At 43.8% G+C, this 15578-nt stretch overlaps 1 protein-coding gene across 4 annotated transcripts in view; it reads right to left on the reverse strand.

Moving 5' to 3' along the window:
• The window catches only part of LOC140212193 (neurotrypsin), a 69296-nt gene that overhangs the window by 37837 nt on the left and 15881 nt on the right, over nt 1–15578 (reverse strand). For all 4 annotated transcript variants that reach the window (XM_072282870.1, XM_072282869.1, XM_072282866.1 and 1 more), the window contains 2 exons: nt 10574–10816; nt 2491–2629 (listed from right to left, as the gene is read on the reverse strand). In XM_072282870.1, the coding sequence (XP_072138971.1) occupies nt 2491–2629; nt 10574–10816 (382 nt within the window). The remainder of the gene's footprint in view (nt 1–2490; nt 2630–10573; nt 10817–15578) is intronic.

Consider the following 15578-nt stretch of genomic DNA (forward strand, 5'->3'; position numbering starts at 1 on the left):
GTTATAGATTCGACAGTAGAAGATACACTAGCAATGTCATCTCTCTCTGTCACATTCTCCAATTACTTTCTAACAGCTATTAAAGTTTTGCATTTATATAGCTTTTGGAATCTTCAAAGCCGTAAACACCAGAGACTCTGCAGATGCTGAAATCCAGAGTAAAACACACACAAAATGCTGGAGGAATTGATGAAGATTCTGATGAAGTGCCGGAGTCCTGATAAAGGGTCTCGGCCTGAAACGTTGACTCTTTATTCCTCTCCATAGATGCTGTCTGATCTGCTCAGTTCCTCAATGAATCGAAGTGCCCAGAAGCTAATCAGCTTTATTCACTGTGGAAGAAACACAACAGCCACCTTGCGCATAGTAATTCATGCCAGAGCCATTGTGGAATGACCTGATAATGTTTCTTTGTTACTGATTGATGTATCAATATTTGCCAAGACGCTGATGCTCTTCTTAAAATTAAGTGACCTAGAAGCTTTTATGCCCAGAATGCCTCCGTTTAGCTTCTCGGCTGCAATACAGCACCTCCAATATGTAACATTCCTTCCGCTCTGTATCTGAGTGCCAGACCAAACTTCTACGCCCTAGTCTCCAAAGAGGGAATTAATCTCCAGTTTATCATCACCTTTCACACTTCTGTGGCTAGACTCTGAACACGTCTGGAAACGCTGCCAAGTTCTAATGACTATAACTGTGAAAAATTGGTACCTTCAAACAAGGGTGCGTCCTTTATTTGTGCTAATGTAATGATCTCATATATCCAATCTACCTACTTATATCTCGTATGTAAATACATAGTAATGACTCTGCCACAGAAGAGTTTATGGAGCTGTTCAAAAACTTTCCCTCTTGTTCTCTCCTACCTTCTTCACCTTCTCTTCATCGTCTAATGATTGACCTTGAACTTGTTCCTGTTCTGATGAAAGTCATCAGTTTTGTCAAACCTGTGTGCTTGGTGAGTCCTTAATCTCTAATCAAGTCCAATGTAGACTTGCAGACTGATAAATATGAGAATCAAGATTAAAATTTAAGATTCAAGATTGTTTAATGTCATTTCCAGTACACAAGTATACAGGAGAAAGAAATAATTGTTACTCCGGATTTGATGCAGCACAAAAAACACAACAAGATAAAGAACACAATAATAATAAAAAATACAATAAATAGAAATACATAACATAGCTTGTACACATAGATTGATTCTACCCCATAAAGTGACACTAGGGACAGGAGTGTCTATACATAAGGTGACTCTGACAGGAAATGATAAAGTAGTGGTGCTAATGGGTGTAGAGGGGTGGGTTAGTGGATTGAGGTGTTGAGATGTTGCTAGGGGAAAGTAACTATTTTTGAGTTTGGTGGTCCTAGCGTGGATGTTATGTAGCCTCCTCCCTGATGGGAGTGGGACAAACAGTTCATGAGCAAGCAGGGCGCATAGGACCCTTCATGATGTTACAGGCTTTTTCCAACCAGTACAAGCTCAAAGGAAGCGTCCATTGTCTATTCTAGGACTCTTAACAGACCAGCTGTGGGACTGTCTCTGCACGTTGTTGTAACCGAGGATTAGTCTCACAATACATTGTGATAGTTTGACATTTGTAAAGATCAATTAATACAATTACTGATTCCTCTTTATATAAACTAGTTTAACTTAACTTACGAATTTAATTCAGTCACTGTTATTTCCTGTATCTACTTTGTACTCTACTTCAGGCATGTATGGGGGTCTAGGACATCTGATGAAGGGGCATGTTGTGTCCATTCTGGGGCAGCTCACTAACCTTTGGTTTCTACAGACACTCAGCTCTCGTCTGTGCTTCCAAGTGGCTGTTTGCATGTGACAGCAGCCACACCTCAGTACACCGCTTTGACTGGCAGACTACACCAGGAGAGGGCAGCTGTAGGCCCCATACCCTGGTGAGACAGAGACAAGCCCATCCCAGCACATGAAGTCGTGGGCGGGTGAGATCAACTGTCTCATCCAACACCCAGGAAGGTGGTTTTGCAACACTCCATGGAGAGCGGAGAGCATGAATAGGCACAGAAAAAGTCATGGTCACCCACTGAAAACAAGCAAGTATGTGACAACTATTCATACCACCAGACCCAGACTTCCGAGGTCGAGACAGTGGAACTACCCAGTGCAACAGCTTTTCCAATTTAAAAGCTCTCCTCCACAGGTTTCTTGTCATCGATGAATATGATGGACAACCACTATATTACACTACCCAACTTCAAACAGATCTTTCATTTAGAAAGGACGAAGGAAATCACATGACAAATGCTTCAACACTTTAATCAACAGGCGGTAAAGGGTTCAAAATTAACTTAAACACTTCCTGCTGTGGGAGATTTAGATCACATTAGTTAAACAGTCAGTAGTTTGATGCCAAGATCTGTACATTGTTCAGAAGGTTTTGTACAATCGTAGCAACGACCTTATTGAGGGTAATTACTGGATGTGCAGTTCCAACACACACATACCTCAAGCCGAGCTGCCGGCAAACCACACTGGCATCTCTGTTGTCCCAGTTCATGTCACAGACAGTACCCCACTGTCCTCTGCAAAATATCTCCACTCTTCCCTCATGTTGGTTGGCTCCTCCACTCAATCGAACGGTACCTGAGAAATACAAGGAAAGCACAAATTGATTTTTCTCCTTTGAGAAGACAGTTACTTTCCCCAAGTAATAAGTATGATCAACAGCTCCACTCACTAACCCAGCCCTCTTTTTCTGTCCTCCACTCTGGCTTCTTGCCTCTTCTCCTCAGCTCCCTGAGGGCCCCCTCCTCCTACTCTTTCTCCTATGCTCCACTCTTCTCCCCTATCAGATTACTTTCTCCCCAGCCTTTGTCTTTCCCAGCCATCTGGCTTCACCCTATCACCTTCTAACTATCCTACTTTTCCTACCCCCCCCCTACGTTTTCATTCTGGCATCTTCCCCCTTCCTTTCCAGTCCTGAAGAAGGGTCTCCGCCTGAAGTGTCAGCCTGAAAATTCATTTCCATTGATGCTGCCTGACCTGCTGAGTTCCTCCAGCATTTTGTGTGTGTTGCTTTATCATCTCCTGTCAGAGTCACCTTACGTACAGGCACTCCTGTCCCTAGCGTCACTTTATACAATCTCATACAATCAATCTATGTATATAAGCTATATTATGTATTTAGATTTGTTCCTTTTCATGCTGTATTGGAGTCAGAGTAACAATTATTCTGTTCTTCTTTACTTTTGAACTGAACTGAAATATGCCTTTTGATATTGTGTTTGTATTCTGTTTTTGCTCTTTTTGGAGCCATTGTGGTTTTTTTCTGCACAGTGGGAGGGGATTTGATGTTTGATATTTTTCTTTGAACGGATTGGTTCCATGGTTCTTTGTTTTGTGACTGTCTGCGGGGAAGACGGATTTCAGGGTTATTTACTGCATACCAACTTCGATAATAAACGTACTTTGAATCTTGAATTTTTGAATCTTTTAATTTCTGTACTGGAAATTACATCAAACATCAGGGAGGAAGCTAAGTAGCATCCATGCCAGGACCACCAGACTCAAAAACAGGTACTTTCCCCAAGCAGTAAGGTTATCAGCATCTCCACCCACTGACCCACCTCTCCACACCCACAACCACCACTACTTTATCATTTCCACAAGACCATAAGATATTGGAGCAGAATTAGGCCATTTGGTCCATCGAGTCTGCTCCGCTATTTTATCATGGCCGATCCAATTTTCCTCTCAGCCCCAATCTCCTACCTTCTCCCTGTATCCCTTCAGACCCTGATTAATCAATAATCTATCAACCTCTGCCTCAAATATACATTAAGCCTTGGCCTCCACAGCTGCCTGTGGCAAAGAATTCCACAGATTCACCACAGAAATTCTTCCTCATTTTCATTCTAAAAAGACACCCCTCTATTATGAGGCTGTGTCCTCTCTTAGACTTTCCCTCTATAGGAAATATCCTCTCCACATCCACTCTATCAAGGCCTTTCACCATTTGATAGGTTTCAAAAAGGTCACCCCTCATCCTTCTGAATTCCAGTGAATACTGGCCCAGAGCCATCAAACATTCTTCATATGATGAGCCATTCAATCCAGGAATAATTTTGGTGAACCTCTTTTGAACCCTCTCCAGTTTCAGCACATCATTTCTAAGGTAAGGGGCCCAAAACTGCTCACAATGCTCCAAGTGAGGCCTCACTGGTGCTTAACAAAGTCTCAACATTACATCCTTGCTTTTATATTCTAATCCTCTTGAAATGAATGCTAACATCACATTTGCTTTCCTCACCACAGACTCAACCTGCGAATTACCCTGTAGGGAATCTGCACAAGGGCTCCCAAGTCCCTTTTGGCTTTTTGTATTTTCTTTCCATTTACAAACAGTCAAGACTTCTCTAACTTCCGCTAATGCCCACCTCCCCCTCGTACCCCATCCGTGATTTATTTGTATACACACATTCTTTCTCTCTCTCTCTCCTTTTTCTCCCTCTGTCCCCCTCACTATACCCCTTGCCTATCCCCTGGTTTCCCCCCCCCCTCTCTTTTCCTTCTCCCTGGGCCTCCTGTCCCATGATCCTCTCATATCCCTTTTGCCAATCACCTGTCCAGCTCTTGGCTCCATCCCTCCCCCTCCTGTCTTCTCCTATCATTTCGGATCTCCCCCTCCCTCTTTCAAATCTCTTGCTAGCTCTTCTTTCAGTTAGTCCTGACGAAGGGTCTCAGCCCGAAACGTCGACTGTACCTCTTCCTAGAGATGCTGCCTGGCCTGCTGCGTTCACCAGCAACTTTTATGTGTTTTGCTAACCTTTTTATTTCTTCTGCCAAAGTGCATGACCATACACTTCCCAACACTATATTCCATCTGTCATTTCTTTACCCATTCTCCTAATCTGTCTAAATCCTTCGGTAGCCTCTCTACTTCCTCAAAACTACCTGCCCCTCCACCTATTTTCTGCAAACTTTGCAACAAAGCCATCAATTCCATCATCCAAATCATTGACATATAACGTAAAAAGAATTAGTCCCACAAAGACCCTGTGGAACACCACTAGTCACCAGCAGCCAACCAGAAAAGGCTCCCTATTCCCACGCTTTACCTCCTGCCAACCTGACACTGCTTTATCCATGCTAGAATTTTTCCGGTAATACCATGGGCTTGTAGCTGGCTTGCAGCTTCATGTGTGGCACCTTGTCAAAAGCCTTCCTGTCAGAGTCATCTTATCGTACAGGCACTCCTGTGCCTAGAGGCACTTTATGGACATACAATCAATCTATGAATATAAGGTATCTTATGTATTTATATTTATTGTGTTTTATTATTATTATTGCACTATTTATCTTATTTTTTTTGTTCTTCATCGGATCGGGAGTAACATTATTTCATTCTCCTTTACATTTGTGTACAGGAAATGACATAGAACAATCTTGAACCTTGAAAAAGTAACAAATTATGAAGCAAAATATCCTACATTTTAAAATAAATAGCTGCATCATTATTTAACATATGCATCAAAATATGTTAAATAATTACTGAAGGACATTAAGGAACTGGTATTGTTTACAAAACCTCTGGGATTTTAATCCACTAATGTACTGATTTTGTTTTTGTTTTACTTATCCATCTGACACAATGCATTTACACACACGGCCAATGACAATTGACGGGGACAGGAGTTTGCATCTCATCACAACCATTGAACTGAAAAAGAATATCTAAAAGTCAGTGACTAATGACCATGAACCAGGGTAGACCTTACTGTTACGTACCCCGTAACTGGGTTGCCAAACTGGCAGAAATGGATCACTCAGTTAGAGTCTGGATTACTAGAACTAAGAAAGTTTTATTAAAGAAACAAGCAACACAGTACTGTAATCAAAAGGATAATAAATGCAACAGTTCAGCAATGATAAACACACATGCACACAGAATTAAGATAACAGGATCAATCAAGCTCTATCGTTGTCTAGGGGTAAATGACCAGTTTCAAAGTGATGCAAAGTTCAGTTCAATTGAATTCAGTTCAGTTCGCAGTAATCACTGCCGTGGGAGATGGACAGTGGGGGGAAGGAGAGAGAGCGCAAAAACGAATGAATATTCAAACGGCTTCCACACAGACCTTCGATATTCTTCGCAGTCAGCTTTCGGGCGAGCCCTTTGTGATGTCTTCTGAGGTCACCGACCGTGACCCCTCCGTTTCCAGATACGATCGTTTCTCTGCGGTGAACCTGGCACCCAGGCAAAGGCGGACACACACACCAGGTTCCCGCCGATCGTGCCTTTCCACCCTGTGCGTCTATGGCTTGGTCCCGCTACCAGCCTTCCAAAACTTCCCACCGACTTATGGAAGACACACCGCTTCCAGGGTCTCGTTACCTCGGGGTGTCGTGTGTGTCCTGCCTTAGTGAACCTGTCCCTTTTTATCCCCCTGCTGGGGTATCGCCTGTCCATCGCTTCAAACAGTTCAGGGTTCAAAGGGGGAGCCGATCTTGACAGCTCTCCTTCCGTTAAACTCTCCCGTCCCTTCATTAACATCTCCAAATGCTGCTCCATTGTTTTCCTTATCTCTCTTTCTCCTGAAGACAGGTGGCAGACCAACTGCTGATCCCACTGGTGCCAGCACAGGACAGCTAACATCTTAATCTATGTGTATTCTCGTCACATTACACATTTAACGATAGGGCACCAAGGAGTGTGGGAGAACAGAGGGATCTGGGAATACAGGTCTATAGTTCATTGAAAGTGGTGTCACAGATAGGGTCATAAAGAAAGCTTTTGGTACATTGGCCTTCATAAATCAATTTACTGAGTACAGGAGATGGGATGTTAATGTTGAAGTTGTGTAAGACAGTGGGGCCTAATTTGGAGTATTGTGTACAGTTTTGGTCACCTACCTACACGAAAGATGTAAACAAGGTTGAAGGAGTACAGAGAAAATTTACAAGGATATTACTGGGTCTGGAGGACCTGAGTTATAAGGAAAGATTGAATAGGTTATGACTGTATTCTTAAAAACGTAGAAGATATTGCTTTGCACTGTTGTAACTATATGTTATAATTATGTGGTTTTGTCAGTTTTAGTCTTGGTTTGTCCTGTGTTTTCTTGTAATATTATTCTGGAGGAACGTTGTATCATTTTTTAATGCATGCATTTCTAAATGACAATAAACTGAACTGAACTGGGACGAGAGGAGATTTGATAGAGGTATACAAAATTATGAGGGGTACAGATAGGGTAAATGCAAGCAGGCTTTTTCCACTGAGGTTGAATGAGGCTATAACCAGAGTTCATCGGTTAAGGGTGAAAGGTGACAAGTTTAAGGGGAAACTTCTTCACTCAGAGGGTGGTGAGAGTGTGGACTGAGCTGCCAGCACAAGTGGTCCATGCAAGATCAGTTTCAACTTTTAAGAGAAGTTTGGATAGGTTCATGGATAGTAGAGATATGGAGGGCTACAGTCCCAGTGCAGGTCGACGGGAGTAGGCAGCTTAAATGGTTTTGGCATGGACTAGTTTGATTTTGTGTAATTTATGTTTTTCTTGTGAATGTTGCTTATATGATGATATAGCATGGATGTAATGTTGAATCTTGATGAGGCCTCACTGGTGAGCAGTTATGAAGGGTCTCAGCCTGAAACATCGATTATTTACTCTTGTCCATAGATGCTGCCTGGACTGCTGAGTTCCTCCAGCATTTTGTGTGTGTTGCTTGCATTTCCAGCATCTGCAGATTTTCTAGTGTTTGTGTCATTAACAAGGGGATCGCACCCCAGATGAGAATCTCCTGGGAGGCGAGTGGTGCTGCTTTAGTCAATAACCCATGAAGCAAGCCCATCCATCACCGGTCTAGCAGGAAGGCCCAGAACAATGCATTGTTCCAATGCTACACACAATAACTCCTTTCCCAGTCTGTTCAGAATCTACTTGGCTGCCCTTTGGATGTTATAATGCTTCTTGCTCTTTCCAAGTCACGCTCCACACACTTGGCAGAGAAGGAATGTTAGCCTTACTCACAGAACGTGCTAAAAAATTTTAATTCCTTCATGAAAGAGAGAGACTGGAGGCCAGAAGTGTACTCTCTAGTGAACGTACCATTCATATCAAACTTTGCTTAAATTCATGGCTATCAGTGTATCGCAGAATCTAGACTCCAATCCATGGACTCTGTCTGCACGTCTCGCTGCCTTGCTAAAGCAGGCGACATAACAGACAAGACCCTGTCCATCCTGGACGTTCTCTCTTTGCCCCCCTCCCATTGGCCAGAAGATACAAAAGCTTGAAAGCATGTATTATCAGGCTCAAGGTGTTACATGGTTCCCTGGTATGATAAGATGAACTCTTGACTTCACAATCTACCTCATCGTAGCCTTGCACTTTCTGGTCTGCCTGCACAGCGCGTTAACACTTTATTCCCTATTCTGTTGTTGCTTTCTCTTGTACTACCTGGCAGACCACAGTATGCGCGGCTTCAGAGCTGTGTATCAGACATGGCTATAAGCCGCACTGGGGTCCCACAGGGATCTGTACTGGCTTCCTTCCCTGTATACCTCAGCCTTCAGATACAACACTGAGCCATGTCATCTGCAGAAATTTTCTGATGACTCAGCAATAGTTGGCTGTATAAAGGGAGGACAGGAGAATGAAGTGCCCTAGTGGAGGACTTTGTCAAATGGTGTAAGCTGAATCATCTGTGTCTAAGCCTGCATTGCTCCCTGATACTATTGATGGTGAGGATGAGGACCTACAAGTACCTGGGGCTGCACCTGGATGACTGACTTGAGTGGACCACCAACACAGAGGCTGTGTACAAGAAGGGCCAGAGTTGCCTCTATTTCCTGAGGAGACTGAGGTCCTTTGGAGTATGCTGGCCTCTCCTTCACATGTTCTACCAGTCTGTTGTCGCCAGTAAAATCTTCTATGCGGTGGTGTTCTGGGGCAATGGCATCAACATGGGTGATGCCAACTGACTCAATAGACTGATTAGAATGACTGGCTCTGTTATAGGAGTCAAGCTGGACACACTGGAGGCTGTGGTAGAATAAAGGACCCTACAGAAAATCCTGGTAATTCTGGGTGGTGTTTCTCACTCCCTGCATGCCACCTTAGCTGAATGGAGGAGCACTTTTAGTAATAGACTAAGACAACAGTGCTGCTCCAAAAAGTGCAATATGAGGTCATTCTTACCCTCGACCATTAGGCTCTAAAATGAGCCAACCTATAGCCGGGGAAGTGATGACCCCCTCCTGTTAGACTGTTTGAGGCAACTTATTTTTTATTCTTTCTTACTTCTCTTCAAATATTTGTATACTTGCATATCTGTACACTTGTAATGCTGCTGTGACACTGTAATTTCCTTTGGAATCAATAAAATAGATCTATCTACTTGATGTACAAATGTGATGAAATTATATGTGTGGATGGTATGCAAAAACAACATTTTTCACTCTACCATGGTACATGTGACAATGATAAACCAATTTACCAATTTAATTAACACCAATAGAAACCTCCTACATTAAACTTAATGTTCACCCAGTGGCCACTTTATTAGGTACACTTGTACACTTGCTTGTTATTACAAATACCTAATCAGCCAAACATCTGGCAAGAGCTTCGATGCATAAAAGCATGCAGACCAGGTCGAGAAGTTCAGTTGTTGCTCAGACCGATCATCAGAATAGGAAAAAAATGTGATCTAAGTGACTGACTGTGAAATGGTTGTTGGTGCCAGATGAGATGTTTGAGTATCTCAGAAACTGCTGATCTCCTGGGATTTCCACACACACAGCAGTCTAGAGTTTACAGAGAATGATATGAAAAACTAAAGACATTCAGTGAGCGGCAGCTCTGTGTGGGGGAAATGCCTTGTTAATGAGAGAGGTCAGAGGAGAATGGCTGGACTGGATCAAGCTGACAGGAAGGTGACAGTAACTCAAATAACCATGTGTTACAACAGTGGTGTGCAGACAGCATCTCTGAATGCACAGCACATCAAACCTTGAAGCGGATGGGCTACAGCAACAGAAGACCACACTGGGTCCCACTCTGTACTAATAAAGTGGCCACTGAGTGTACACATTACTGTAAAACATTAAGTAGGTGTGGTAAACCATGTATATAGGTTGTAAGTGGTTTCCCTGTCTGGACACACCCCTCTGCTGACTGCTGCTGTGGCTCCTCCCACAGACCCCTGAATAAAGGCAATTGTGTCACTGTTCCTCCCACAGTCCAGGACAGACATACAGCACGGACATGGATCCATTTTACTGTTAATAAAAGCCTTTCAGTATTTACTCTACCTCCAGTCTTTTGGAGTAACTGATAGTGCATCAATAGGGATTAATTTCAATCATGGTTCTCAAATTTATTGTGTTGTCATCTTAAACAGAGCCCAAATTTCAGTCTTAAACCCTCACCACCTCCTACACCTGACATCTTGGAAGATCCTGGTGGGGAGAGCTACAGGCAGAGAGCTGAGGCTACTGATCTCTGAGGATGCCATTGCTCGGCACCGTGCAGCTGAACTGACATAATTGTCCACAACGAGTGAACGGGAAGCAGAGCCCCTCACCGTGATTACAGTCGCACTCCGCCCAGCTGATTGAACCACTCTTCCTTCTGTAGAAACACCACGGCATCCCCGCGCCATCGGGGCTGCGGCACAAGTTGTGGTTGCCCAGACCCTTGTTGGGATACTGCTCAATGTAGTCTGGGAAATCTGTCCACTGCAGACACTCCTCGCCCGTCACAGTGAACGTTGCTGCCCCGGTGTAGTGGCCCAGCTTTGTGACACTGGCTGAACACTGGCCAGAAACTGTGGGAGCAATGCAAAAAGACAAAGAGTAAGCTGTTGTTCCTCCTCTACGAGTGGCCTTTATTTGTTAAATGTATGCATTATTGTCACATGTACCGAGGTAGAGTGACAATCTTGTTTTGTGTGTCATCCCTACACATCATCTCATCACATCAGAATTAGTACACAGGAAAACAATAACAGAATAACCAATCAAGTGTTACAGTCAAAGAGAAAGTGCAGTGCCGGCAGAAAATAAGGGGCATAATGAGGTAGATCGAGCGGTCAGGAGTTCATACTTTCATTCTAGGGGATTGTTTAACAGTGAAATAAAAATTGCCCTTGAGCCTGGTGGGAAGTGCATTCAGACTTTTTTACCTTCTGCCTACCTGTGATACTGTGGCAGAGAGCGGAGATGGGAGTAACAGTAGGAGTCAGACACAGCTTTATCCCGGCCTCAGTGAGTGGTCAAAATACAAGAGACAAGCACACAAGGCCACAGCACCTACAGCTCTGACACACCAACACACACCACCTACACCTCTGACACACCAACACACATCCCATACCTCTGACACACCAACACACACCACCTACACCTCTGACACACCAACGCACATCCCATACCTCTGACACACCAACACACACCATCTACGCCTCTGACACACAAACACACACCACCTACACCTCTGACACACCAACACACACCACCTATACCTCTGAGACACCAACACACACCGCCTACACCTCTGATACACCAACACGCACCACCTACACCTCTGACACACAAACACACAGCACCTACAGCTCTGACACACCAACACACACCACCTATACCTCTGACACACCAACACACACCACCTATACCTCTGACACACCAACACACACCGCCTACACCTCTGATACACCAACACACACCACCTACACCTCTGATACACCAACATAAACCACCTACACCTCTGATACACCAACACACATCCCATACCTCTGACACACCAACACACATCCCATACCTCTGACACACCAACACACACCACCTACACCTCTGACACACCAACACACATCCCATACCTCTGACACACCAACACACACCACCTACACCTCTGACACACCAACACACACCATCTATACCTCTGACACACCACCTACACCTCTGATACACCAACGCACAACACCTACGCCTCTGATACACCAACACACACCTACACCTCTGACACACCAACACACATCCCATACCTCTGACACACCAACACACACCACCTATACCTCTGACACACCAACACACACCACCTACACCTCTGACACACCAACACACACCACCTACACCTCTGACACACCAACACACATCCCAAACCTCTGACACACCAACGCACAACACCTACGCCTCTGACACACCAACACACATCCCATACCTCTGACACGCCAACACACACCACCTACACCTCTGACACACCAACACACATCCCATACCTCTGACACACCAACACACACCACCTACACCTCTGACACACCAACACACACCACCTATACCTCTGACACACCAACACACACCACCTACACCTCTGATACACCAACGCACAACACCTACGCCTCTGATACACCAACACACACCGCCTACACCTCTGACACACCAACACACATCCCATACCTCTGACACACCAACACACACCACCTACACCTCTGATACACCAACACACACCACCTACACCTCTGATACACCAACACACACCACCTACACCTCTGACACACCAACGCACATCCCATACCTCTGACACACCAACACACACCATCTACGCCTCTGACACACCACCTATATCTCTGATACACCAACATACACCACCTACGCCTCTGATACACCAACACACACCACTACACCTCTGATACACCAACACACACCACCTACACCTCTGACACACCCACACACTCCCCCTACACCTCTGACACACTAACACACACCTCCTATAGTGCTGGTATCTCCAAATCGCACATAGAATATCTGTACAAAATATTTTTTTTTCCTGAACATGTAGTGTTTAAATTTAATGAAAAATGGGGATTTAAAAGATACCACTTTCAACTCCAGACACATCCTGTACGAGGTATCAGATTACTGAATTAGAGAAATGTCAAATCACATCAAGCAGCCTACAAGCAATCTCTATGCTCTGGCTGTTTGACTTACAGAAATTCGTCCTTATAGAATTCACTAAATCAAGAATCTGAGACACAGAATCAAATTTGCTCTCACAGTTTTTATGTAAAGATGTAAAGAAATACACAAAATAAATTATTTTTCCTCCTTTTTCTTAACACATGCACAGACAATGGCAATGTGGAAATGAGATATAGACCATTTTCAAGAAGCACCACATCGCTCTAATATCAGGGTTACAGCTATAGAATGCTTTTAAGATAGAATTTACATTGACATTGGATTACTGTACCACATTGTCAGGGTACTGTAAATTAAATTCAATAAAATACATAAGAACATGCATTAAAATTGATACATATCTTGCCCAAGGATTCAATATGATTATGGTTGATCTACCCCAGGCACCAGCTCCTCTTCTGTGCCTGTGGCCCATTATTTCCTGAAAATATAGTCAGAGGGAGAGAGTGGATAGGCTAGGCTTGTTTCCCTGGAGCAAGGGGGGCTGAGAGGTGACCTGATTAAAGTATACCAGATTATGGAAGGCATAGGTAAGATAGAGAGTCAACACTTAACTCCCATGCTAGTGGAGGAGTCTAGGACTAGAAGGCACAGCCTCAGACTAGGGAAGTCCATTTAGAAAAGGGATGAAGGGAAACTTATTTAGCCAGAGTGATAAATCAGTGGAATTCATTGCCATGGATGGCTATGGAGGCCAAGTCATTGGGTATGTATAAAGTGGAGGTTGATAGGTTCATGATTAGTGAAGGCATGAAAGGTTAGGGGGAGAAGACAGGAGAATGGGATTGAGAGGGATAATAAATCAGCCAGGCAGGAATTGTGGAGTAGACGTGATGGGCCAAATTGCCTAATTCTGCTCCTATGTTTTATGGTCTTCTTACAAAGATGGGGAAGTTTTGTGTTTCTATGCTACATGATGCTAGGAGTTTGGTGAAGAGAGAGGTAATGCATTTTGAAAGGTGGAACAGAGAAACAGGGGCATCCTGGAGGTTACACCTTCAGCTTTCTGAAGGAAGCAGGTCGGCAAGGTGCTCAAGACAACAGATGGACACTTGCCTTTGTCGGCAAAGGTGGAGATCAATGGCATAACTGAGGACAGTCAGCAAAGGATTTTTGTGGGAAGGTAAAGTGTTTGATTAAGTTAGCTGAAGTGTTTGGGGATATAATGAGGGTCAATGAGGGGAAAAGGTCAGAATCAGGTTTAATATCACTGATACACGTCGTGACGTTGTTTTGTGGCAACTGTACATTGCAATACATTATAATAACAAAACCATAAATTAAATAAGAAACATATTTTAGAAAATTAACTAAGTAGTGTGAAAAGAGAGAAAAATTACTAAGGTAGTGTTGATGGGTTCATTGTCCATTTAAAAATCTATTGACGGAGGGGAAGAAGCTGTTCTTGAAACTTTGAACGTGAGTACCTTCACTCACTTCATTGCAATGAGAGGAGGGCATGTCCTGGGTGATGGGGATCCTTAATGATGGATGCCGTTTTTTTGAGGCATTGCCTTTAGAAGATTACCTCAACGTTGGGGAGGCCGGTGCCCATGATGAAACTGGCGGAGTTTACAGCTTTCTGCAGGTTTTTCTGATCCTGTGCAGCAGCCCCTCCATACCAGAGGGTGATGCACCCAGTTAGAAAGCTCCCCATGGTAACAACCACAAATACTGAGACATGGGGACATCTGCCCATCGTCAGGTCAGTGTGTTCTGACATGGCTGACCCTCTGCCATGATCCGGAGGTCCCCAGAGATCCCAACTTCCGAGTGCAACCTGGTTACCTCTGTCAGAGGTTGCCCTCACCACCGGCATTCCAGACAGCTACTCTGCTTTCACTTTCATACTGAGTAAAATAATCACTTCCGGTTACAGAGTCATAGAGAAATATTGCGTGGAAACAGGCACTTCGGCACATCTTGTCCATGCCACGCAAGTTGACCATTAAGCTAGTCCTATTTGTCTGCCTTTGACTCATATCCCTCTAAGCCTCTGGTTCCCAACCTGAGGTCCACAGTGCCCTTGCTTAATGATATTGATCCACGGCATAAAAATGTTGGGAACCCCTGGTCAAAATGTTTCCTATCCATGTACCTGTCCAAATGCACTTTTCTGGTTAAAGAATGTTTTCACATAAAATTCAATTATTCAGGAAAAAAATTGATTAGCATTGAAGGTGTACTAATACAGTGACTTCAGAAATCTGAAGATATATCAAGAATGTCAAGATTGTTTCATGTCATTTCCAGTACACAAGTGTAAAGGAGAACAAAACAATTGTTACTCTGGATCTGATGCAGCACCGAAAAACACAATAAGCATAAAGAACACAATAATATATAAAAGTACATAAGATTACATATACATAAATAATGGCTTAACTTTGTTATTGAAAGGTGGGTTAAAATCCAGCGATCCTAGAACAGCCTAGGGAAATGCTGCTTATTTATTCAGAGGTACAGTGCGGAACAGGCCCTTCGACCTCTTTGAGCCGCACTGCACAGCAACCCCTGAGAACCCCTGATTTAACCCCAACCTAATCGCAGGACAATTTACCAATTAATCTACTAACCGGTAAGGTCTTTGGAATGTGGGAGGAAACCATA

Source organism: Mobula birostris, chromosome 18 (genome assembly GCF_030028105.1).
Source record: "Mobula birostris isolate sMobBir1 chromosome 18, sMobBir1.hap1, whole genome shotgun sequence".
Classification (NCBI taxonomy): Eukaryota; Metazoa; Chordata; class Chondrichthyes; order Myliobatiformes; family Myliobatidae; genus Mobula; species Mobula birostris.